Genomic DNA, 26,944 nt, shown 5'->3' with positions numbered 1-26,944 from the left:
AGACTAACAGCACCAACACAAACCTCATTTTGAAACACAGTTTACTGATGACAGAAGCCTAACCAAGAGATTATAGTTACCACAGTACAGGAAGACAAGTTTATTCATGGTATTAGGGGAAGAAAATTATCAGCTTTCTTACTCCAGGATCTAATGAATTTGACACATATTCCCAAACTGAAGTGTTTGCGTTATGTTTAACACTATACAAGATATTTGTCACTGGAAAAGCCAGAAGCTGAACAGATAGCATTTGCACACCCACTAAGCACATGGTCTGAAAAATAAATTCAGGAGTGGTATCGCTAAACACTTCAGTTAGCTAGTTAAAAAAAACAAACAAAAAAGATTATATTTCTCAATATTTTGACCTTCAAATCAGCAAGGCAACAGCTTTATTCAATTCAATTCAAGCATTCAGTTTGAACATTGCAAGCAGTAGTTTGTGACCAAAATCGATGTCTCTTCTAAACACCTTAAGAAGACATCCTTTTGCAGAGAAATTTACCTACTCTTTCTCTCCAGAGGCATGAGTTTTTATCCCATTCAGCATGTAAAAGGACAGCTTACCAACAACATTAAGTTTTTTGGGGGGTTGCGTATTTATTTTTGTAACACCTAAGCAGGGAACTAATACACTAAGCTATTCAACCCTCTGTAGACCCACGCAGCACAATACATACCCCTTCTTGCTTTCTAAATAGGTTGAGGCAGTCAGCCAGAGCTTCACATGTTTCCTGGGATATTTCAGAGACCACGTCAACTTTCTCCAGGAGGGGAGAAGATATTCCTGAAAGCACAAAAATATTAGTAACCTTGGAGGGACATCGTAAACTACAAGATTGTTTTAATTATTTTTTCCTAGAAGTATACAGATGTAACATTCACATTCTACAGAAGACTGGTCCATGGCAAGATCTGTGTGAGATAAGGTCAAGCAAAAGTAACACCGAGGGAACCTACGCTCTTTCTTTTGCATCCTTTCCCTAGCACTGGTATGAGTGACACATGAATGGATCAAGTTTCCCTTTCAGCACAGCTTGGAAAGCAGACATAGTAAACTATGGCAACAAGACACTGGAAACGGGACTAGCAACAATCTCCTTTTAACCATTTTCTAAATTTAAAAGCTTCAGAGCTTCCAGGTGACAGAAGTCAAATAAAAAGGACACTGTACTAGTTTAATATAAGTGAGAAATGTAGCCTTTTTTTGCCTTCTGCCATATATTTCGTAGAAGAGAAAAAGTTTACCACAGTACAGCTGAAGATTTAGGTTTGAAAAAAAAATAGATGGGGTTGTAATAACAAGCACACTGAACAACAGAAGGGGAAGAGATTCTCATGGACTCATCTCACGGATAAGAAGTGCAGCTTGCAGAACAATGTCACCTCACATCCTGACTTCTATGGCCATTAAGATGCTACATGTCTAGAACCATCAGAAAATCATGATAACCCAATCAGTTGGTAGAAATGATTCAATATTTGAGTCAATCTTTGCAGTTTTGTGATGTGCAGCAATTCCTCAGCAGTCAAGCAAACCACTCTCTCAGGAACCATACTTACTGCAATCAAAGTATCAGCATCAGTTGACACCATTTAGTAACACAAGTGCTTCAAGCTGATGTCACACCAACAAAAATTAAGAGGTCCATTAAGAGTGACAGTTCCTGAATTTATTTTTAATTTACACTGCTTGAGCAGGACAAGTTACAGTCCTACGTATCCACACACTAAGTGTTGTCTTTGATACCAAAGCTCATTACTGACTGAAATTGAGTCTTACAGCAGCTATTAAGAACAGCTAGCACCTTTAGAAGGAGGGACAGCACACTGAGTGCAGGAGCAGGAGACATCTTTATCTGTAATATACAAGATACATAAATCTCAAAGATAACTGGATTCACAATAGGATGTTGAAACAGAGAAAGAATTTTAAATACCATGTCCCAACATAGCCATTTTTATATTACTCAAAAGTTTTTAGGTGAAGCTCCTCACAGAAGCACTTCTAAGTCAGTAATTTGCATTCTTCTGGAGCCAGAGGGTTCAAATACTTTAAAGAGTCCACAACAATGTGAGAACTGGGAGAACTGCAGCAGTTTTCTCTGTTGAGACCTACAGAGGTTACATATGAACCTAGAAACAGTTCACTGATCTATCAAGTCACATTCATTGGAAGGAAAACAGGAACTTATTACTGCTATTGGCCAAAACTAGCAGTTTCTAGGAATGGGATATTATCTGGTTTTGCTTTTCTATAGGTGTTGGTTGTTCAAGTTGTATATTTCCCTTTTTAAAAAAGGTTTTTCTCTTCTAAAGAAGGATCTCACTGGTTCTTCAGGTCAGCAGTATGAGCCTAAGAAACTGCCAAAGGGAATTTACCCACCTTAAATAATTTTACCTGAGAAGGCTGAGTTCAAATCTGGCACAAAACTCATGGCAAAAGTCTGTGGAATATATCCCATTATACCACGCCTCCAGTTCCCTGCATAGTTTCATGATTTTTCTTCACATCCTGGCTATCACACCTCAGCTTTCATTGCATTTCTACTCACCACAAGTATTTTGAGGAGGAAGGGGAGTAAGAGAGCTAGCTCTTTGTACCTGTGAGGAGACACTTATGCTCTGCAATAAGCTACCAAGTACAGATTAAAAAAAAAACAACTTTGAAAGTGAACTTTGAAAGAGTTATATTCTTACGATGCTACTCAATAAGGCAGTTTCTCTGGATTTATAGCCACTAATAAAATTCCTTTCAATCAGCAATACTTCTTAGTTGTTTCTCCAAATCTGAAATCTTAATTCTTAGCAATTACGATAATGTTACTTTATTTGTATTTTTTTCAGTGCAGAAGACAGTCCTATATTGTTAAGATCTGGAAAATTTAATTTCAGAGAAAATAACGCATGTTCTGTTTAATAGAAAGAAATCAGTTGGCTGGCAACAAACTGCATTTTAAAAAAATAAATTTTACCTTTTGTAGCATCCAAAGATTTAACCATTGCAAGAAAGTCTGAAATCTCTTTATTGAGTCTTTGTTGGCATGCTTGTGCTTTCTGAAAGACAACAAGGATAGCTAGTTCAGACATGCCATGTCCTAAGCAAAACATAAGTTTACTCCCTTAACTATTTTTTGGAGAAATTTGATTTGAAATTTTTAAATTTGGAGAGCATTAAATCTTAATTAACATTCCCAGCCCATAGACTGGTATAAAAAATTGAAACAAATTACTCGAAGTGCCTTCAAAGACACGCTTGCAAAGAGAAGATTTATGCACATTATATCACTGACCAGCTTTTGCTTAAATTACCATAGCAAATCAACCCCCAAAGCTATGTGCCACTTTTCCATTTTTCCTATCTTGTTTATTAAAAAGTTTGAAAACCCAGGAAGAGTGATTGCTTGTTCTTTAAGAAACCAAAGGCCAAAATAAACTAATTCAAAGATTAACTGATGTATGGCAAGTACAATGACATGGCAGGAACCAATCCCAAGATAGTATTTCAAGCCTTCATTTGACCTTGGAGATAGTTATCATATAATCATAGAATGACTTGGGTTGGAAGGGACCTTAAAAATCATCTAGTTCCAACACCCCTGCCATGGGCAGAGGCACCTTCCACTACATCAGGTTGCTCAAAGCCCCATCCAGTGTTGCCTTGAACACTTTCAGTGATGGGGCATCAACAGCTCCTTTGGGAAACCAGTCCCAGTGCCTCACCACCCTCACAGTATAAAATTTCTTTCTAATATCTACAGTAAATCTCTCCTTTTTTAGTTTAAAAGTGTTCCCACTTGTCCTGTCGCTATCTGCCTATGTAAAAAGTCAATTTCCTTCTTTTGCTATAAGCCCCCTTAAAGAATTGGAAGGCCACAATGAGGTCTCCCTGGAGCCTTCACTTCTTCAGCTCTCAGCCTGTCTTCATAGGAGAGGTGCTCATTCCCTGTGTTCATCTTTGTGGCCCTCCTCTGGACCTGCTCTAACAGGTTCATGTCTTTCTTGTGCTGAAGACCCTCAGACCTGGACACAGAACTCCAGCTGGGGTCTCATGTGGGCAGAGTACAGGGGGCAAAACACATCCCTCAGCCTGCTGGCTGCACTCCTTTTGATGCAGCCCAGGATGCAGTTGGTCTTTCCAGCTTTGAGTGCACACACAATTATCTATGACATAATACCACCTTCTTCTGCACGTTTCTGGGAGCTGCCAGCACCACCTAACCTCCCACCTCTGCTATGAGCTATTTAGAGCTCTTGTTCCAAGACGTATTGTACAAGCCAGCTGGACTTTAGTCACATGAAGATTTATGCAGTTCAGTGTCAACTTTCCCTTAAAATAAAAGGTTTTAGAAGTATACATATAGCAAAAAGCAAGAATCACAGGCTGAATGCTAAAAGTACCACAGTCTACTCATTTCCATTGCAGGATGAACAGTCACTGTACAATGCATCTAATGTGATCTGAGGTGATAAAGGATCACTTCTAAGGCACTTCAATGCCGGTTTTATGAGAGCAGAGCTCGCTGAAGGTTAGCTTTGTTATCCTCCAGTCCTGGTGTCACCAAGTACAGTACACATGGCTCCCTCTCCTGGCTGAAAGTCTCAAGCATCTTTTTATCTTCCAGTAGTCCTGGCAAAACTTAACATAGTCCTGTAGCTATGATAAACATGCCGTTTTATTCCCACAGACTGAACAGGAACACATGACAGTAAGCAATGCAAATACAAGCAGCATCTATCTATCCATGGGAGGAATCATCACTTTTAGCCAAAAGACATGAAAGTATTTCAACACAGAATAGTACCAACTGCCTAGATGCATGAGTCATATAAGTACTCAGTACATACTTTCAGAGTATCCTGTAGGTCTGTGACAGATACTGCATCATCTTCATCATCACTACTCAATTGTTCTTGTGTGCAGTAATGAGTGCTATATGCAGAGTGGTCTTCTATTGCTTCCAGCCAACTCTGAAATGGAAGAAACAGTTAATAAACAAGAGCTGGAAAGCAAGGTAGCACTGATTTTAAAGAAGAAAACTACAGTCTGTCCATTTTCTGCTGTTAAGTCTATAATCATGCTGAAAGATTCAGTATCTTCATTTATGTTACAAAGTTCTGATGATAACAATATGAAATGCACTACTAACAAAGCATCAATAGCAAGTAGTATGCAAATTCTTCATTACAGAAGTTATTATATTTAATGCCTTTGATAAAAAGTCATTATTACCTCTCTAGTTTGAGAAGGTAGGCTATTTTTAGGAATCTTGAAGCGATGAACAGTGTCATCAAAACATCTGACAGAAAAGAAGCAACTGTCTGTAGATTTTATCTAAAGTGATGTGGAGAAAACACAAAATTAGTGCAAAATCACTCAGAAAAAAATGAAGAGTAAGCAATGTAGGAAGCTAAGAGTAACTCAGAAGTTTTTGCCTCAGTCCTGATGGAAAACAACCACAGTTTACAAGAAGTTCAATTAGAAGAGTTTTGCAAAGTGTGCCATTACACCATCAATAAGAATGTAGATGTTCTTTATGTTTAAATATTATATTTGCATTTATTTGCACCACTTGATTCAGACAAAATCTCACCAATGGTGCAAGATCACCAATATTAAGGAATTTGTAGCTACTGAAATGCAAGAGTCACTTTTCATATAATATGAGTGTGTGTGTGTGTGTATGTAGATCTATGTGTGTGTGTGTATATATATGTATGTATATGTGTATATATATGTACATATATATATGTATATATATATGTATATGTATATGCAGTTTAATACAACTTGTGGTGCCAAACTAGGAGTAGTTACCTACAGGAATACTGAAATGATCCTAAATGCATTTTCCTTCATCTTCCTATGTATTATAAACAACACTTGGCCTGGTTTTCCTCTATTCACTTATTCCAAAATGGTTCCCACAAGCATAATGGAATTTAGGGAAGTTTTCCAAAAGTCACCTTCAAACTGATCAGTTCTCCACCTGAGATCAGGCTCAGTTACACAATCAGTCACAAGTAGCCAGTGAGGAGGAACTAGAGGAACTAGAGCTTTGCTATTCTGTATCACGTGCTCCGAACAGTTGCTTTGCTCTACTGAGAAGGCATGTTTTCAGGATGTCTTATGGTCATTTAAACCTTCAAGATTTCAGAAAGTAGTGAAGGAGCTTTATGGCCACTTTACTTTTAAGAATACTTTGCTTGACAAGAACAAGTGTTTCTTGCAACAGCACAGGCTTTCCCCCTATTTTATAACAAAGATCAGGTTATAAATCTGGCTGAAGTTTTCATTATCCAGGTATCGAACACCATCATATAAAAAAACAACACAGTGTTACAAGGCATTTCACTTCCTACCGTGCAGACAGCTTGTGTTAGATGCTTGCATCCCTGACGATGATCATTATTCACTGCATCGGCTCTTTGAAAGAAGAGATTTAATAAAGTGAGGATTAGGAAGTGTTTAAATCGCTTTTCAGAAATTTAAACACAGAACTTACTGTCTCCGATACCAGGAAAGGACTCCATGTTCTAGAACTATCCAGTATAGTTTCCATCCAAAAAAACGTGAGCTCTAAGAAAAGAATTTTTTAAAAAAAGGGTCAGGTAAGGTTAACAGAATATGTTTAGTGCAGATAGGTTGGTGTGCAGCTGCAGTGCAAGCTGCAGGTTGAGCTCTGGGTGGTAGGAGCCTGAAACAAGAGGCCATGAACTGGTGCCAAGCCTTTGCTTAGTGAAAGGCACAGGTATCTGTGGTGCCAGAAGCCAAGGACTCAGCAGCTTAGTAGGAAGATCCCGGACTTCCCTACTCGACTGAATGCATATAAAAGCCATGTGGTCCTTTGTCTGGGGTCCCTTCTCAGAGGCACCAGCTCAAGCTGCGATTTTGTTATGGCATGATGACTAAATTATTTTAAGGATCTAGCTGTCTGAGACTCTGTTAAGGGAAACCTAGGGCTGAACTGGTAAGGAAACATTGTCTGACTGTGTGAGAGTGGTGAGTTTAGGGAGTCAGGTGAGGCACCTAACAACTCACTAGAGCCACACACAGCAAAAGGTCTTTGGTCCCAGCAGTGAAAGTCTCTGGTGGTGGAAGTGTGGCTGACAGAGTGCCTCCTGAATGGTCAAACTGGGAAGTTTCCTAAACACATAGAACTGGCAAAGATTATGAAAACTTTATTTAGATTCTGCCTATCTTGGTGATCATAGCAACCTGAGAATACTATACAATTACAGCGCTACTCTCTTTTGGAACCACCTAAAGACAAAAGTTTTGCTGAGCCTGCTATTCCATATGAACTGAAATACAAAAATGCTCCATGTTTTAATACTACAGGAGTTGTCAATCAACACACAACTCTATTTTATAAAAATAAATGAGAAACAAACAACATTGAGATATCCAACACTACATTTTATCTTTCATAAGCTTTAGTACATAGTTCTGGTTCCTTATTTTGCAATTGTGACTGAATACATAGGAAAGTGTACACTGAAGAAAACTTGAAAAATTTCACTGAGGAACATAAAAATTAAGCATTCATGGAGACTTTTTTTAAAAAGGGAAAATAGATTCACTTGAGCAACACAGCGAAACAAGCTTTAAAACTCTTTGACTGACATCTTCCTACTGAATTTTAAAATTTTCTGAAGATGTTGAATTTGTAGCATAATATTAGTTCAGATTCTTAAAGATATTGTATTAGTCACAGATTATCAAAGTAACCTGTTAGGGAAAGAAAAAACAGAAAACATTTTGCCCACCATACCGACAAGGAACAAAGCCTTAACACAATGAAGCTTTACCACAAAAACTACCAAGAAATGAAAAGAGATTTTTGGGGACTGTGAATAAGATCAGTGTCACGAATCTAGTAACTACTCCACCCAGCCAGCCCATCTACATATACTAGACTAAATCAAGTCATTTAGGAAATTCCTTGATTCAGCAATTATCACTTAAGTATAGAGAAAAAGGACATACTGACATACTTTGAGATCTTACAAGGTATTTTAGTAAAGGAAGTAAGAAATACCTTCCATAGGAGACCTTCGTATCGTCTCAGGGGTTTGTTGATAACCTGCACAGAAAGTAAAGCTCATGTAGCAATAGCTTACACTAGACAGCCTGGGCATTTTAAATTGATATAAAAGTTCCTACCTTTCCAGTTTTACCTGCCAGTATCAGTTTCATTTCTGCACCTTGCGCTAGATCAAGGGGTGTCTGATCTGTTTCATAACCAAGACAAGGCATGAGAATTTGATACAAATAAACTTAGATGTACTTAACTTAAAAAAAAATTGACAACTCTGTTTATCCATTAAAGTTTGGTCCCTACATTAACTTGGAATTGGGGACCATAAACTGCTCAGGGCAGAAGAATAAAAAGGTTTTGAACTTTAATGCACTGAACTGTCCATCAGAGTTCTACTAACTACAGATAGGCCTTTGCCCTTACTGATTTAAGCTTGTTTTTAGCTTCCCAGCTACACAAAACAGTTTAGAACATTCACAAACACCAAAACAAAGGTATCTTTTAATCGGAGGACAAGTACACAGTTTGCATAACACCTGCATAAAGTTTTCCTCTATTTGGTTTCATTAGGAGACTTCTGAGGAGTCCCTTTGTCTGGGCCACATCTCCAATTTTTTTTTGTCATTTGTGTTCAGTATTTAGCATCAAGAAAACAAAAGCCAGGCACAATTCATTGTTAAGACAGACAATAAGTAAATTTTCTGGAAATGGTTATGTTTGGAAAATAAAAGCATATATATAAGTATTTTGCTACAGTTCTTCAGCCTCTTGCAATTTAGCCAGTCTTGGGCTTCTTTATTAGTGACATAAAACTTGTAAAGCACTGTAGGATTTTCCCTGAGCACTGCGTGTGCGTGGTAAGTAACATGGCTTTTAGAAGCTGCTGAATTTGTTTCCACGTAACATTTAATGTACTTTTCCTTTGGTACTCACCATTTTTATTTCTTATTTTAGGATCTGCTCCATTTTTTAGAAGTTTCAATGCACAATGCTTATGAGCACGGTACGCTGCACAATGCAGTGGTGTGTTCCCCATCTGATCTGTACAGTTGATATCAGGTGGTTTGGGTTTATTCAACTGCAAAGAAACAAAGTTCTGTTTACTTATCACTTTTCCTCCCTCTCCAGATGCCACATTCTCTCTTTTAAAAGTCAGGTGTTCCTAACTAGGATACTTCAGTGTGCATCTGTTAAAAAAGAAGGCATGTAGCAAGTGTTAAGACAAGGGCAAGGACTACAACAATCACACAAGACTTCCAGCTAAAGTAAGGAATTTCAGTTTTTTGCTTGCTATACCCCTTCTGGCATCCCAAGCCAGTTAACCCTTTCCCTACACCCTTCCACCTCTACTGCACAACACGGACATATTTATCCTGCTCAATCACACAGTTTCAAGGAAAGTTGTCCATCATTGTGGTTCAATCTTTTATATTGCTAGAACAGCCTCGCCCAATTCTACTGTCAAAAATCTACTGTTCTCCATACAAGACTCCCAGGCACAGTGTGAAAGTTAGCACAGACCAGTGTTATATCCAGAAAAAAATATTGTAGCCACCCTGCTTCAGAGAACTTTGTACTAAAGGGTGGCAGAAATGCCAGTCTTAGTGACACAGATAGCCTAGGCCATTTAGAAGCTCCTGGTACAGGCAGCCTGTCACACAGTTTTGCTGCACTCTGCTATCTAACTTAAGATTAGAGCAACTACGCAACCAAGGAAAAAAATCCCACTTGGTTTTAACTTGAACACAGTATAAATGTTTTGAGAAATTGAGCCCATCAAAGAGAAGGGTCATTAAGCATGACACTACCAACTACTGCGCAGGCTTGAAGGGCACACCCCCTCATGGAGAAAGCCCTTCCCAAATCTTCGTTCACGAAGTTTGGCCATACATTCAGACCAACTACCCTAAAGTACCACTACACTTCTACTCAAATTATGTGGCAATTAAATGTGTAAATGGGAGTTGGACTAGATGATCTTTAGAGTCCCTTCCAACCCAAACCATTTAATGCTGTATCAGCCTTATAGTTAAGCTCCTGAGCCAAATGGGATTGGCTTAATTAAAAGGGTAAGTTACTGATAAGCAGTCTTAGAAGACCAAAGTCACAAGTGCATGACAACAGTTTTAGAGAAACTCAGTTTAAGCATTTTCATTAGCCATATGATATCTTTGAGATACTGCTCCATAATAACAGAATTCCCATGGCAACAAGTTAAGTTAACATCAACAACAACCACCTAAAACATGGTTCAGAAATAGTCCTATAAAGGACAAATTGCTGCACCTGTTATTTACAGATCAACTGATAAGAGAACAAAAGTCAAAAAGTAGGATCTTGTGGAAGTATAACCTCATTAATACCATGGTCAAATACTTGCACTCCTGAGAATTTCTAAATTTTAGCTATTTCCAACCAGCTGTTTTACATCTGGATACTCCCTTATCTCTCTCTTCTTGCCTCCACCCCTCTTAAGCTGCATACCTGTGATTTCAGCACCTTACACCACATTACAAGACAATATTCGGAAGAAAGTTGGATGTGTGAACTCATTGAGATAAAAATCTCCGCAGTCACTTCAGGAAATGTACTGTACATTTTTGAGAACTCACTTGGGTTTGCCTCAAGTAGACTAAAAAGTCTGGGTTAAGATTAGGTTGAAGATCTAGCTCCTAGTAGCAAAGTATTTTGTGTTCTAACAAGAACCTTGACAAAAGAGAAGCACAAAAGCCACCACTTACTTCCACTTGACTTCAAGAAACTTCAATAGAAAGCAGTTATAAAGTTTAAGTGCATGCTGCTAAAGGAGAAAAAAGGTCTGAAATCCAGTTAGAAGGTTTAGAAAAACTGCACCATTAATTATCTCTTCCAGACAACTGTGTTACAATATGCAGTGCAACCTTTTTTTGGTAAAAATACTCAAGATAAAAGAGAATTAATAACAAATGGGTATCTTTCAAGCAAATGACACTCTGTTCCAAACACAGGGCAGCACATAACATCTTCTGGTGTTAGGTCTGTCAATAAAAGTAGATGTAAGCAGCTAAACCTTTATAAGCGTAACAGTCTGCTAATAAAAAAATACAGTAGAAGCAGAAAGGCCTGAAAAATCAGTAGGCCAAGTATGGGGAATACTCCAGATAAAGGGCAGTTCTGAAGAGTTATGCAAGTTCTCCACAGAGGTATTAACCTAAGGGTAGGAAAGTCAAAGAGGTTTACAATATAGAGTTGGAAATGGCGAAAGATCTCGGGACATCCTCAGGAGTCAGCAGAGTTTTAAAATTGTAATTCAACGATCACAGGTCCAAGTACTCATATCAAAGGATTCCAAGGAACACCTGTTAAGACTTGAATTAAAAACTGTCTCAGGGTCAAAAATGTGATAAGTAGTTCAAAAAGTTCTGGAGCTCAACATAAAGCTGTCCTCACATATACAGAGCTCAAAGATACTATATACGTGTACTTAGAAACTAAAATGTTGACAGGAAGTTACATGCCATATGAGAGAAAACAGAGTTGTTCAGTAACAGAGTTCTATGAAGAGTCACTTTTTTCCTGATTTTTTTTTCACATCAGCTTAAGGGTTAGTCAGCAGGCAAGCACTAAGTGTTAAAATTACCAGAATCAAACCCAGATCACTTATGTCAGTTTATTAATTGCAATTAATACAATTGTGCCAGTGTACTAATGCACTATTCTTTCACGTCTTAGTTACTGTGTACAGCTCTGGTTCTCTCATCATTTCAAAGAGGACAGTACAAAAAAGTTCAAATAAGAATTACAAGGATGACCAAAGATTTTAAAACAGTTTCCATGCAAGGAGTTAGAAAGACAAAAGATCGTCCAACAAGAGCTGTGACTTCTAGACAGGGAAGTAAAGAATGTCAAATTTCTGAATATACAAATCTCACATTTGTGAATTTTCCATTACAAGTAGTAGAATTATTCAGACTGCTTTAATGCCTTAAATAAAAGCCATTACTACAGGTGCCAACTAGCTAGAAAATGTTCCATACAGCACAGCTTACTTCTAGGGACACTCTTCAGGACTCTCAAAAGCTTGAGTTCCAGCACTGGGACCCTGCTTCAAAATCGAACTGGATACAGTCCTGTGCAACCTACTCTAGTTCATTCTGCTCTGTGAACAGGAACTGGACTAGTTCCTCTCCTGTGGCCCCCTGCAGTCTCAATTCTTCTGTGATCTGCTCCTCCAATAGCCTTACCATGCCACTGCATTGATCAGCTGGAATCCCTATAAGTATGCACAGGGACACATACACAGTTTTCAATTTCTGTTCAGCATGAAATTGTGCTGTGCAGACAGCTGTCCATTAAAAATTACAGAGACTTCAGCTGCAATAGATGATAATTACAAAAGCTTACTTTCAAGATTTAAGGCCATACTGTGGTGAAAACCTAGGCACTGATATACTGAAGTCACAGCCCTTTGAAACGCAAGGCACAATGTCGTATTTTGTTACATTAGCATTATGGCTTGAACTGCCAGACACTAAAATATTACAAGCACTTGAATTCTTACCAAGGCAGCCAGTTTCCCCACTTCTCCCTCTCTTGCTGCTCCTAAGAGGAGTTCTTCCAGTTTCCTTTCTTGTGTCCTTTCCACTGCTATTAAAAAAAAAATTAAGGTCAGTCTCAATAAAGTAGCAAGTACATATGAAGTACAGCACTGAAAAACTGTATCAAACAAGCCTAGAGAAAAAAAAGAGTTCCAGTGTTATTCATTTGGAACAGGTATAAATGGAATATTTATTCAGAAAAGTCTGTCAGAGCAAATATACATTCAAAGCATGTAAAATTTGACAAGATGTGTACATTTGTATACATATACATATTACTGTTATATTTTTTTCAACACTTATAATCAATCCCACTCCCTGAGGGAGGGAAAATGGGAACTACATGATACTCATCAAATCTTAACTGTGCTTTTTCAGGTTTCTCCTACTCTTCCTATCACATTACAAGAAGTTTATTCTTCTCTAACAATTCAGTAGATGAGCAGCTGAAAAGACTGTTATCTGTGCATTTGCATGTAGAATTAGAAGCGAGATCACTTCACATGCAGTCTGTGATGGCATCACAGAGTTTCAGCTATATTTGAGAGTATCACATAATAACATCAGGAAGCAACACAGTTCTCAGAACTCTCCAAAACTATAAGCAGTGAACTTAGGTAAGTATTTGGGAACATCTGCCTCATTTTTGACTCCTGTGATGCAATGGAGGAAAATGAGAGAAAGAGGTTTTACTTTTTTCTCCTTTTGACATAACACCTAAGACTGCAATAGCAAGTCCTGAACTTGATCCAAAACTGGGGCACCTTTGCAAACTGTTTGGCATTTTGTTCCTTTAATGATTCAGTTGTCATAAAGCCACTAACTATTCTTGAGTTTTTCTTCATCCTGTGAAGCAAGACTTTAACTACCATGTACCATTCAGAGCTGCAGCCAGGACTACCCCAGCAGGACTGAAATAGCTACTTGAACAATGCTATTGGCATTCATGATACTTAACTTTCCAAGTCACAAAAAAACCCCATCTGTCAGTACTGCAGTAAGAACCAAAAACTATGACTTTGGTTTTTTCTAAAGGCCAAATTTAAAGAGAAAATTCACATGAGATTCTATAACTTGAAGTAGAAAAATCAGCTTTCAGAATGTACATGTGTTGAAAAAAACCAAACCAAACAGGCTATGACCTATTAAAGTTACCTTCCAACATATTCCTTATGTCTTTATCATGAGTAACTTCTTTTGCAGTCTCTCCACTCCCATTAACAATTGAAGTATCAGCATTATGCTGCAAGAGTAACATCACCACCTCCTGAAAAACAATTTGAAAAACACTCCTTTATCTGTCCCTGTAACAGTAAGACCACAATTGGGCTTTCCAGCTACTGACATCCTGTAAGATGAGCTGTGTAACTAACAGTTTCTCACCACTGCTGATTTTTTATGCAAACAGGAAGGGATGTTTTAGAGAGATTGTAGAGTGAGGCTGACTCTCTCACATTGCTAACTCTGAAAAGCTGGTGTACCTGGCACAAATGCTGAATTTGACAGATAAAAATAGGACAACTGGCTCTTTTCATAACACAGTAAGTAGTTACTCCTTCAGAAGCGCTAAGAGGTAGTATAGTTTTGGAATGACAGTGGCACATAGGGAACAAATCAAACTCGTCTCACATTACACAGGACTACAAAAAGCTCTTTAGTTCTAGCTATCTGTGAAGAAACAGCACTTCCAGGCACCAAATAGGCCTGTGTGTCCTAACTTAGAGGCTTTTTTTCCCCCTCTAGGAGCCACTAAGATTAAAACAATGTGGTTTCTCTCTGTTTTTTTTTTTACAGTTATACAAGCTAGGCAATATGCCTAGTCCTTCTGAACACACTGTACCAAAACAGATAGTAAGTCACTTTTTAGACACTGTAAAAACATCTTTTTGAAGTGCTACCACTTTCTTAACAGTTCCAGAATTGAGGCTTAAAAAAGCCAACATATTTACCTTGCGTCCTGTGAAAGCTGCACGATGGAGTGGAGTGTCCCCCATGTCATTCAGCACATTCACATCTGCACCAGCCTAAACAGCAAGACCAAAAGACATTTGAATGTCCTTCCAAAAAGAACTACATAGCTATTCCCTCTGATGGGGGAGAAGGGGAGGACAGGACACTAATGTAGGCCTTGTAGCCAATCAGATCAGAATTGTAACACAGCCATCCTGGAAACATAAAGTACACAAAGATAAAGTACATATGTGAGATTCATAACCCACATTCTGTAAATTGCTTCAAAAAGGAAATGTCTCCTGCATTTTCCCAGGCATCTCTCACATTTTTAAGAAGAAGGTATATAGGAAATAAGTTTAACATAGGGTGTGGGGGTGTTGTTGCCTTTGGCTTGGTTTTTCTTTGGTTTGGGCTGTTTGGAGTTTTGTAAATTTCTTCGTTTATTTGTTTGTCTTTTTTCGGCAAAGATGAAAGAACTATAGTGGTACAGTATAACTTAAGATATATTTGTTACAGATGTACAAAGTAACACCAGCCTTCTGATGCTCCTAATATAACAAGTGTTCTCTCTAAGCAACTATTCCTGTCCTTCCACTTGAAGTGCAGACTTACATGTGAGCATTGACAGTACCATCTGAAACTTAACTCCTCCTCTCCTTTTCCTCTTCAACAGTCTTTGCCTTGAATCTCCCTTCCTTTTGTCATACACTTTCTCTGTATCACACCTTTTCTCTGAAAGGTGGACTGCTTGCCACACTGCACAGGCACTGTTGCAGGAAACCAAGAAGTCCTATTCTTTTTTTATCGAGTATGCCTTCTACACCTTCACCTAACCTCTCAACAAAGAGCAGACAGAGGGCAGGACACACAACTTCAGCACATATGTTTAGACCACATGATTTAGCCAGGTCACTGCTACCTGCCTGAAGTTAACTGATGAACCTGACTTCAGCTCTAGAGCTCTGTTTCTAACAATACCTCCTTCACTTGCTCTTTGGCAAAATCGACGCACAGGTACACAAACACACACAGGCCTAGTTTTCAGAGTTGCACAGCCTCCCTTATTTCTCACCTTTTTCTTTAAATAATACTCTTTCAAGAGACCTATCAAAGAAATAAAGAAAGCACGAAGTTGCATACACTCTTCCAACTCTTGAATTTGGATGCTTGATAAATGCATTAAGTGAGCAAACATTATCTTTGGCTTTAAGTAGCCCTCTTAAATTGAAAACAGCATTATTCACTGAGCAAGTGTGTAAGCTAGAGAAGAATTTCTCAAAGAAATCTCAAATTTGTTTCCTCTTTTAGAGTCTGGACTATGGCTGACACCCTTTATTCTGAACGAAATTCAAGTTTAGATTAGCTAGGGTGTTTATCACACTCCAGCCATCTACAGCATATGAATAGGGTCTAATACAGTTAAGACTGGCTGAAGCTACTGAGAGCAAAAAAAAAAGTTCAGTTAGAAGCCACATGTTCACTGCATTTGCAGTTGTTACACACACATAAACGGGTCAGCTTTGACAACAGAGGTTCATCCTTTCAAAGTTCATCCCAGAGTTCATTATTTCAAAGATGTTAGAAAGCAGTAATGAATCAAACTGTATTGGCTTGTGCCTGAAAGAAACACCTACAAATTACTTTGCACAGAATTCTGGGTATACTTCTATGCACAACAGACAATTTGATAACATGAGTTTTTTTGCACGTGGGACACTTTAGCCTTTTCTACAACTCAGTAAGTGGAATTACCAAGAGAAAGCTGGCTAAGTACTGATAATTGCAAACACTGTTCAGAGTACTGCTATATGGTACTGCATAGATTTCCAGTGTCACTATTTTGGCTCCTTGCAAACTGTTTCAATCTCTACTTACCACAACTATCTTATTCCTTAGTTTTAATGATCAATTACCTCTATGTTACAGGTAGATAAACTGTAAGAGTAGCTTTGCCTCTCTGCAAAGCCTCCTTTCTTCTATCACAAAAACATGAATAAACACTAACTGCATCTAGAATAATAAAGAATTTTCTGCCTTAGACACAGAGGAAAGTAGAAATATACCTTCAGCAAGTCCTCTACCACAACAGCATGTCCAAAGTAGCAAGCAAGGTGAAGAGGTGTCCAACCCATATTAGATTTACTTCTGCCTAAAAGACAAAACAGGAGAATTAAGTTTTGCTCATGCAATACAATTTGAGGCTGGCATGGATAACCATTCTTCACAGTAACAGGGGAACAAAGAGGCTGGGAGCATCAATACTATTCACATTATCTGAATTACTGAATCAGGACACAGTTTGAGAATGCTGGATTTAAATCTACAAAATCTTTCTGAGAGGAAAAAGTCATGGAGCCTAACTGAGAATAAAAATTTTGTTTGCATGTAATACCTCATCCTTCAACATTAGAAAGAAGCTATTTTCATTGTGCAAATGGCACATGTAAGTATGTATTTCTCTTGTTTAATTAAAAACTCTTTGGTTTACCAATTTTATTTCCTTCACACAAGTGAGAGCTACGACAACGCATTTCATAAACAGTCTCAAAGGATTCAAAACAAAACAGGTGGAATGACCTAATGTTGAGGTTTTTTATTGTTTTGTGTTTGCATTCAATTTTAATAGACAGTCTTACTAAGTAACATGACTTGAAAGCTTTGTGCATGGTAGAACTCCTGTATCATCTACAGCTCAAAGCTGCAAAATGATAAAGCACAGCCAGGAAGCAGGCAAAGAAAATATGATCTATGCTTTAAAGAGCTTTTAAAACATGTCCTGGAGGACTGTACAAATCAAATTCAACAATTGTCCTACAATCACTTCTTTAAAAGACGGATATTAAAGCATTAGAGATTACAGAAGTTAACAATTCATGTTACTTATCAACTGCAACACTCAACTGCATTAAGCAAAGCTGATTTGCGCTTTATTGCACAATGCAAGTTTGATCTGAAGAAATAAGCCACTAGCACGAGGAAAAACAAACTGCTGATCTTCAAAGTTCATCATACTTTCTGCTCTCATATTAAAAATTAGCATCAGAATGTGGTTCACAGCTGAAATACTTTCCCATTTCTTATAACTATTTCCAGCTAACATTTCTGCCCTTTATTGGCAATTTCTTTTGTTATTTGATTCTCTTTCTTCTCAACTCCCATTGTTTCCAGCCCCAGATTTAGATCTTTCTCTCATCCCAGCCTGGCCTACAACGGAGCTCCTACCCTATATGACAGATGGTCTAAAGTATCACACAAGATAAATACTGTGTGGATCACTGACTCTGGGGCTGTTCATGCTGGGTAACATGATAAATGGACATCATTCATCCCTCAGTCTAGCAGGTAATAAGGTTCTTTCAAAGAACACAAAAGAGATCTGAGTTGCACTGAATTAATAAAATTTGCCCAAGATAATCATTAGTTACAGCACTGACAAGACTGTGCTGCTGCCAAGGAATTTGGGCACAAAAAAAAATAATCAGGAACCTGCCTAGATCTGTATTTCTTTCCGAATAAAATGCCAAAGGCCCTTGTTCTGCACACACTCTGAATGTTTGTTCACCTTTCTGATGTTAGATGGCCCATTATTTCTCAAGTTCTTGAGGTGTTTGTTACTTTTCTTCAAGTGACCACGAGTGTTTGCACCTTTTTTATTATTATTTTAAACCAGGACATCATTTCCCTGAGGACAATGCAAGGATAGGAAAGTTGAAATAATATAATTCCAACAAAAATATAAAATATCTCTACCTCTCCCACTCAGCTCTTTTCTTTAATGCCAGTTAACTCTAACTTTCAAGTGTTACCATTTGTTTAGAGCATGGATACAAACCAGGCAGTCATTTTCCAGCTGTGGCCTGCCAGGCCATTGTGCAGTCATTCAAATGTTTATTTTGCCATAACATGCTATTGACCATTAACCTTTTTAGACTTCTTAGTTTGAAAATTCCTAGATATGCTATTTTCTTGTATTTAAGGAGAAGAAGCCAATAATAGATGGTCTTACAAAGCACAACCATTTTGGATGAAACTTGGGTTTAGTACTGTTCTAATTCTTTCCAAACCAGTGAACTGAGAAAACCAAAAACGGAAGTTCAGATCATACGGTCAGATTTTCCTCGAGCAAGTCCTGATTATCTGCAAGCACTGACTGTGTAGAATACAGTCACAACAGAGCAAGTAGAAGAAGCCTGAATTTACTTTCTCTTCCTTCACTTCAGCTGAAATTGGAATGTTTAGGATCACTGTTCTCAGACTTTACACTTATGAATCTACAGCACACACGGCCTCAGATATAGACTCATCCCTGGAAAGATAAGTACCAGGTGTCCAAGATAGGCTTTGACAAGCAGGCACATTAACTTGTCAGACTTATGTCTCCCAAGGCACACCCTGGAGGAATTTACACTACCTCCAGTACAGCCTCCCACCTGCTCCAGAAGCACTTTATTCAAAGCCAAGTGTCATTGCAACAGCAGATGCAAGTACTGAAGGAACTGCCACAGCACTGAAGACATTGCCCATACCCTGACTTTCTAGGGACACTGATTATCCAGGAAGGTAATGACAGAAGCACAAGAGGCTGTGAGGAGAAGAAGGAAGGTTGAGAGTTGCAAAAAGACAGTTACAGTCAACAGTGTGTATTTTAGCTAATCATCATGTGGTTATGCAATTACTACCTGGTAGTACTTGGCAGATCAGAACTTGTAGCAAGACATAGTGGTTCTGCTAGGGAGGAGGCATATCAGGGGCAGTTACAGACTATTTCCAATGGAGTACTCTATGGGAGCAGAGTCAAACAAGTCAGTCTCTGAAAAGTGGCTGTGGAAGAACAGAGAGTAGACTCTGAAGTTAGAGAACAGTTCCCCCAGAGAACACTTTAATTACACTTCCATGTCATCTAACATTTAGAAGAATCAGAACTTAGAAAGCAGAGATTTCACTGTGGACAGATTCCATATTCAGAATTGGGTTTTTTTAACCTGAACTATCATGAGAACACTTCATCCAGCTTCCTAGACCTCCCATTAGCAAGCGAGTATTAACTGGCTTGCATATATTGCTAAACTAGAAGAACAACAGCTAAGCACCATCTTTCCCCTCATTACCTGAGTCTCTTCTTTGCTGCAGACTTTCTGACCAGAGATCCATTTACCTGACATAATACACCCTGCAGATTATGTTGTTTCATTACTTTTTCTTGACTTCAGATTATGTTTAGGAACACATCAGAAATGCCCTGAAATCTCTCCTAGCACAAGAGATTGCAGGAACTTATTTATAGGTACTGTGTACTTTTATTACAACTGCTTAGGCACTACACACAATGTCTTGAATATCTGCAAAGGACATAGTTGTGAGAGTGGAGGACTTTATCTTCATTGAGCATGTTTAGTTCGCCTTTAAATGATGTTCCCCAAAAATGAAGCAGCAAGAGCTTGGGTTTACAACTTGTTTTTCTAAGGTGAGTACATTAACCATTGGGAAAACACAAACACAGCTGAGAAGTCAAACAAAAAGATGACTAAACTGATGATAGAGAACAAGACTTGGGAAGGGCACAGAGTTAGATAACAAGTATCCCTGCACTTTAGGGCAAGATGTTCCCTCTGTCATAGCCAAGAGGAAGCACAGTTGGTCTCTCTCCTCTTCCTCTGTATCACTGTCTTCTTGTGCTGCTTAACAGTTATATGCTGAACAATAGAATACCAGCCTGTGTAGAAAGAGTGGGATAAACATCCACTTCTTTGAAGCAACCAGAAACACACTTGTGAAAATAAAGAGAAATATAAAGCTACTAAATTAATAAAGAAATAAGGCAGCCTGAAATTGCTAGCAAGCTTGCAAATCCCTTTCCAGTCAGCAGTTTTAATGCTCAGCAAGCAAGTTGCTTGGCCATAACTACATTAGCTACACATAAGCAAAACTTCAGTGTTGGCCAAAGACAGATTACGAGCAGTTTTAGTCACTTTTCCCAAGTAACCTAGTATACTGCTAATAGTAAAAAGCACAGATTTGCCCCAAACATTCCTGCAAGCGGCAAGAAATGTAACACTCCTAATACGCGATAATGAAATATGGGCCTAAAGAAAAATATTTAAAAAAAAAATCACACTGAGCAGAGCACAAATGAATGATCTAATCTCATCTCTGCATCCCTGATGAAGGCTATTTACTTCCCTGAACCACTCCCTGGCACCACAGTCAATTTTGTTTAGTATTATAAAGCTCCAAAGCAGGCATATGTATTAACACAGGCAAAAAGAGGTACTGACTCTTCGTCTTGTTGACACTTCTATTGTCTGTGAATTACTGTGATATTTTCTGTACATTACAGCTAACCATACTCTGCTTTTATCATCTCTCCCCTATGCAAATATGGCCTTAAGTCATGGGGTAAAAGCAGCTGTTTTTATTGCTCTGTTGAGCACTACAAAGAAAGCAAGATTATACTATCACTACCAGTTTCACTACAGGTGGCTTCAACAGTGACATTACAAACATATGAAGAAAGTTACTGACCTTTACAGTTGATATCAAAGTTTATCTCTCCTTTGTCCATGGTATCCAACAGCTGTTTAACCTCTTCAGCATTTCCATTTCTAGCATCGTGGAGAAGCTGCTGCTCTACTTCAGTACTCATCTCTAATAAAAGATACAAAAGAACCGATTTCACAATCTCTTATGTTGCTGTAAGTTATGGCTTAATATTACGTCACTTCTCCCTTATTTAACTCTGGTATGAGAAAGATAATTATTCTCTCTGTGGAACACATTTAATGCGCAAGCTGTTTACAACAGTCCAGGTCTCAGGATACTAAGAAGCATTAAAATTCCTCATACAAAGCAGTTAAATAACAAATTACCCAAGTTTTCTTTCTTCTCAGTTTTCTAGGTCCTAAGTGTGGCTTGGGAGTTGAAGCCGCATGCCATGAACAAGGCAAGTTTTCCCACAAGCATTAACCCTTAAGTATTTACTTTTCCCTCAGGCTTTCACCTTTACCCCTTAAGATTTCCAAAGGCAACAAGGAAACAGAAAATATTTATGTACACCCATTAGCCCAAGTATTTCTTCAGAATTAGCTAACACTTATTTTGGCTGTCAGCCCTGAGGAACAGAATCTGTCTCTGCATGGAGGTCCCAGATATTCATCAGTGATTGGTACTAATCATCTCTTGAACTTGGATACCTGAGCCACTCCAACCTTGACTTGAAGGGGAGTCAGGTATTCAAACAACTTGGTAGATTTGATTGTATCTTTAAGAAACACAATAGCACATAACATCGCTAATTAATTCTAATTAAAACATCACTAATTAATTCTCATCTTACCATTGCTCTTGAACTACAAAAAAGGGAAGAAACCCTTTCTAAGACTGGGAGCCTTAGACCTTCAGGCAAGTGAAGTTGCTATTTACCAGGTCTCCTGCACAACAGTTATTTTAAATGATGTCTTAACTAATCTTTTTCCACACAGAAATCGTAACCTGATTTGCCTTTTTTTTTAAATGCTATTACAACTACCAACTGTATGAAGTTTAACAAGGGAAAGTGCTGGATTCTGCACTTGGGCCAGTTGTGTGTATAGACTGGGGAATGAGGTGCTGGAGAGCAGTGTTGCAAAAAGGGACATGGGGGTCTGGGCTGATGGTAAATTGCATATGAGTCAGCAGTGCCCTGGCAGCCAGGAGGGACTGGGTGGCATCAGGCAAAGCATCACCAGCCACTTGAGGAAGGGGATTGTCCTGCTCTGCTCTGCACTGGGGCAGCCTCACCTTGGGTACTGTGTGAAGTTTTGGGCACCACAATATAACAAAGATATGAAGCTATTAGAGAGTGTCCAAAGGAAAGCCACAAGGACGGTGAAGGGTCTGGAGGGGAGCCTTATGAGGAGCTGCTGAGGTCACTTGGTCTGTTCAGCATGGAGGAGACTGAGGAGAGACCTCCTTATGGTCTTCAGCATCCTCATGAGGGGAAGGTAAGGGGCAGATACTGATCTCTTCACTCTTGTGACCAATGACAGGACACAAGGGAACAGCATGAAACCGAGTCAGGGAAGATTCAGGTTAGATATCAGGAAAAGGTTTTTCACACAGAGGGTGGGTGGACACTAGAACAGGTTCCCCAAGTAAGTGGTCACTGCACCAAACCTGTCTGAGTTCAAGAAGCATTTGAAAAAAGCTCTCAGGCACATGGTGTGATTCTTGGGGTGTCCTGCATAGCGCCAGGAGTTGGACTCAACGATCCTGATGGGCCCCCTTCCAACTCAGCATATTCTATGATTCAACTAGACTCAGATGCAGCCATACCCTAATTAAATATGCTGCTTTTAAGAAGTGTCAAAAACAATTTTAAAAACAGCTTCAGAAGACTGTGCTGCTATACACAATTTATTGCTGTTAAAAGCAATGTGAAACGAGAGCCTGTTGTCCAAATTTATTGTCTCCAGTTTAGTAGGTTCCCCTGACACTCTCAGTTTATCAAGTCCCGCAGATCTACATTTCTGAAGTCAGGTAATGATTACTGGCCTCACATAGTTAGCTTTCCTATACTAGCAGAGGTTTTGATTGGTCTCACAAACTGTTTACCCTCTGCTGTACTGGACAGTCAGCTTGACTGCACCACACACACTCAGTTTAAATGGATGCAGGGAACTCTGACTACTGTAAGAAGCCACTCAACAAGGAGACACTGAGAACAACTGGGTAAGCAAAAAAAGCCTGAAACAGTGACAGACTCTGTAATATTCAGGCAGAAACCCAGAAAAGGACAGACTGCCAAAGTGCTAACAATACAGCAAAGGGAAGTTTTCCTCACCTTTTGTTCAATCAGCAAAGGGAAAGAGACAATCCGTTTTCCAAGAATTTGACAGAGACTAAACAAGCGCTTTCTAGCATATTTCAGAACAAACTGGATCAGTCACCTGCAATCTACCAAAGACACGGGATACAAATGCCTTCTCCAGAAGTGGTTAAGCAGCACTCTTGTTTGTGCATGCTTTTCAATTCTGCTAGAAAACAAAACAGTAGTAGTTCTTCTAGTAGTCTTTCAAGCCCTGAAGCTACCTTCTCCTTTAAACAGGAGTCCAGCCACTTGTGTGAGACAACACTGCACGATTTATTATTACTGAGGCAGGTATAACTTTCTTCAGTAATTCAGTTCTACCAATGTCTAGAGAAAAATCAAAATCAAATCTGTAAATGTATTATCAGCCTGTAATACTATCTCTGAAGTTGAGTGATACAGTTTCAGTGGGAAACAGAATGGAGCTTCAACAATCCTACAGACAAAAGCCAAGAGAACAGAGCTCATCCTGCTGGCCTACGAGCATCAAGAAAAAAAAATCATCTTCATTTCCACCCCTTCCCACACAGTATTTCTTTAGCTGTCTTTCAGATGAGAGAAACACACTCCTATCATTACCCTGTATCATTTGTCAACATCCCACACACTCAGCAGGTACAAATAGTAATGCACTTTCAACACATTAAGAACCTGCTGTTTCCATTTGATATTGATGAGATGGAAGAAAAGACTGCTTGGGAAGGAAACCAAGACACTGATTCAAACACACAACTTTTGCATGCAGCAAGGCCTGTTATATACAAGCAGAATCTTAAACAGCTTAAGATACATGGAAAAGTGAATCATTATGTAAAATTACTTCCACGGTTTTAGGTAATGAGTTAAATGAAGTGCCTAAACAAAGATGGCAGCAAAGAGGCTCTTAACAGAACTTATCATAACCTTGAAAATACTGTTTTAACCAACAGGATTTGCTCAATAATTTGCAACCACCAGCAGAAGTTTGAGTAACAAGTTTAGAGTATGGAATTAATATACAGGCACTCAAATGCTGTGCATTTACAACTGGACTTTGTATATCTACATTCCCCTGTGGATGGGAGATTATTTGGTCCTACGACCCACCAACCAGAGAGTTCCAAAATCCTTATCCGTGAGTTTTGAGGCACTGAGCCAGATCATCAGCACTGAGGTAAAAATTGAATAGTTTAGTTTGGCGTTACTGAATAGTTTAGAGTTATTAGCCTTAAGATACTACTAGCAGGTTAGTCTATACGAATTGTGCTGCCTCCATGCAAATCTACTAGCCGTTTAAGAAAGCGGGTCTCTTCAATCAGTGGCATTAAACAGCTGATACAGGTTAAGTTGCCTTTCACAGCTCATTTTCATGCCTTGTGCCATTGAAAGGCTTGCATGATAGTATCCACAGTTACTGGCATACCATGACAAAACACCACAGAAAATTATTTATCATCCCCTAAGCTGAGATGTGACTGCAAGGCACTTCTGTTGAACTCTTAGGACTACCGGAGTAGTACTTGACTGCTAATTGAATCTTATCCTTTAAGAAGGTATAAAAAATAGCATTGAGATGCTCCACTTTTATCTTCTTCTATGAGACATGCCAGAGTGATCTTCTCACGCTATTCACTATTACAGCATCTGTCTTCACATGGGGGTTGTCTCCAACACAGTGTGCCCAGGCTACCATTCTGCCTACTTGCCTGCTTAAGGAAGTTTTGCAGGAAGTTTTACTTCAACACAATAGGCCATCTAATTACTAGTACACAAACCACCAACCTTACCCAACTGCTAGAATATTGACCAAGCAAAAAGAGCTGCGTTTCTCAGAGGTCTACAAAGATCTAAAGACCAGGGGGCTGCTCTACTTCTAAGACCCACTTGCTTTTGCTTTGATTTCTTCTCCTGCTGAGACCTCCACCCACGTACACAGATCAGAGCAGTGAAAATACACACTAAGGAGAATACGGGTACGTTTCACACTGCTACAGCCAAAAAAGCAGAAGAAACAGTACTGGCACTGGCCAACTTAAGGCTCTGACGCAGTAGCCACTGGTTGCATAGAAAGCCTTCTACTTGAGACAAACAGTAAAGTTTGTAAAATTCACAACACTGCCTCCCTCTAGCAATGAAAATTAGATTCCTGTAGGAAAGGATGACTTCTTACACGTCCCAGCACGCACACGTTATGATACGATGCTCGTAAAGGAGGCGGGCAAAATTCACCAAACCGCACAGACAGACAGAACCTGTCTACAAACCCACACAACACACTGTACTGACAAGAGTTGTGCCAAGAAGAGAGGCTGTACTAGAAGCATGTGTGATGTTATCTAAAAGTAGTTGCTTTACTCTTCGGGTAAAGTGTTCTAGAAGTTGAACATGCTTCTATGACACATTCCTCTTGTGAAAGTACCACCTGGCTAAAATCCGCCTATTGTTTGTTTAACAGCAGTTAACACAGCATCTATTCAATACCACTGCCAAGGCAACAGCTATTTAAACTATTCATGGTTCTTGGGCATCTCCTGGCTGTATTCAACACATATGTTAGTTCTGTTACATCAAAGACTTTCTTCCAGCCCAGGAGCTCCGATGAGCTTACCCACAGCTCGTGAGAGATCTCACCCGGATCAGCAGGCAGGCACAGTCCCAAGCAGTCAGGAACTTCACCAGAACGCCTGGAATCGAGCAGCTCGTTTCGGTAGCGGTAATTATACACTTTTTAAGGCGACACAGGCTCACGCGTCGCAGCAGCTCCGCTTCTTGCCTAGGGGGACAGATGCGCTCAGACCTAGGAGCACTGGCAGCGCCACGGCTGCTCCGAGGAGGAGGAGGAGGGAGAGGAGGAAGGGGCACCCCTGCCCGGCAGCGGGGACGCACGGCGCTACCCGGGGGCCCCCGGCCGCCGCCTGCCGAGGCCGCCTCTGCTTCGCCCCCCGAGCCGCGCCTTGCTCCGGGCCGCCCCGGGGCCCCGCACAGCGCGCTGCCGAGCGGGGAACAGCGGCACCCCCACCGCTCCCCGCACACGCTCCCGGCGGCTGCGGAGGAGAGGCGGCCACGGCTACACCGGACAGCCAAAGCGGCCGCCACGGCAGCAACAAAGCCGCCGCCGCCGGAGGGCGGCGCATCCCCCGCCAGCCCCGTGTCCCCGCCGCGGAAGGAAACCCGCCCCGGGCAGGCTGACCCACCGCCGGCCTCGCCTCCCCGCTCCGCGCAGCTCCCGCCGCGGCTGCCCCGCGCCGCGTTACAGGCACCGAGCCCGCTCACATGTGACCGGCAGCGCCGCCGCGCCGGCCGGGCCGCTCCCCCCGCGCCGCGCAGGGCGGGCGGGACAGAGCTCCGCCCGCCTGGCCCCGGCACCAGCACCGCACCGGCCAGGCGGGGACTACACAGGGGCCGGTCCAGGGGTGCAGAGCTCGCCGCAGCCTTCCCGAAAAGCCGTGAAGGGTGAAGCAAGCGCCGCCGTGAGCGCTGCCTCCGCCCGCCCCTCTTTTGAGAGAAGCGAGGCCGCGCTGCCCAGGCCGGGACAGGGACCCCCT

General features: G+C 40.2%; 1 protein-coding gene across 3 annotated transcripts in view; it reads right to left on the bottom strand.

Moving 5' to 3' along the window:
• OSBPL1A (oxysterol binding protein like 1A) overlaps positions 1 to 26,716 on the bottom strand; it is an 82,940-nt gene extending 56,224 nt beyond the window's left edge. The window contains exons 1-16 of one of the 3 annotated variants that reach the window (XM_071554656.1): positions 26,673 to 26,716; positions 26,031 to 26,172; positions 21,098 to 21,220; positions 16,639 to 16,724; positions 14,572 to 14,646; positions 13,778 to 13,889; positions 12,586 to 12,671; positions 8,979 to 9,123; positions 8,171 to 8,238; positions 8,046 to 8,090; positions 6,510 to 6,583; positions 6,367 to 6,430; positions 5,237 to 5,338; positions 4,852 to 4,974; positions 2,979 to 3,060; positions 684 to 790 (exon numbers count right to left, since the gene is read on the bottom strand). In XM_071554656.1, the coding sequence (XP_071410757.1) occupies positions 684 to 790; positions 2,979 to 3,060; positions 4,852 to 4,974; positions 5,237 to 5,338; positions 6,367 to 6,430; positions 6,510 to 6,583; positions 8,046 to 8,090; positions 8,171 to 8,238; positions 8,979 to 9,123; positions 12,586 to 12,671; positions 13,778 to 13,889; positions 14,572 to 14,646; positions 16,639 to 16,724; positions 21,098 to 21,218 (1,290 nt within the window). In that variant the 5' untranslated portion in view covers positions 21,219 to 21,220; positions 26,031 to 26,172; positions 26,673 to 26,716. Of the gene's footprint in view, positions 1 to 683; positions 791 to 2,978; positions 3,061 to 4,851; positions 4,975 to 5,236; positions 5,339 to 6,366; positions 6,431 to 6,509; positions 6,584 to 8,045; positions 8,091 to 8,170; positions 8,239 to 8,978; positions 9,124 to 12,585; positions 12,672 to 13,777; positions 13,890 to 14,571; positions 14,647 to 16,638; positions 16,725 to 21,097; positions 21,221 to 26,007; positions 26,173 to 26,593 lie in introns of all 3 variants that reach the window. The other 2 variants (XM_071554655.1, XM_071554653.1) reach the window with 2 other exon arrangements.
• Between the last annotated feature and the right edge of the window lie 228 nt (positions 26,717 to 26,944).

Source organism: Pithys albifrons, chromosome 4 (assembly GCF_047495875.1).
Source record: "Pithys albifrons albifrons isolate INPA30051 chromosome 4, PitAlb_v1, whole genome shotgun sequence".
Classification (NCBI taxonomy): domain Eukaryota; kingdom Metazoa; phylum Chordata; class Aves; order Passeriformes; family Thamnophilidae; genus Pithys; species Pithys albifrons.
Note: the sequence above shows the minus strand (reverse complement) of the source record. Positions and strands in the feature narration are given on the sequence as shown.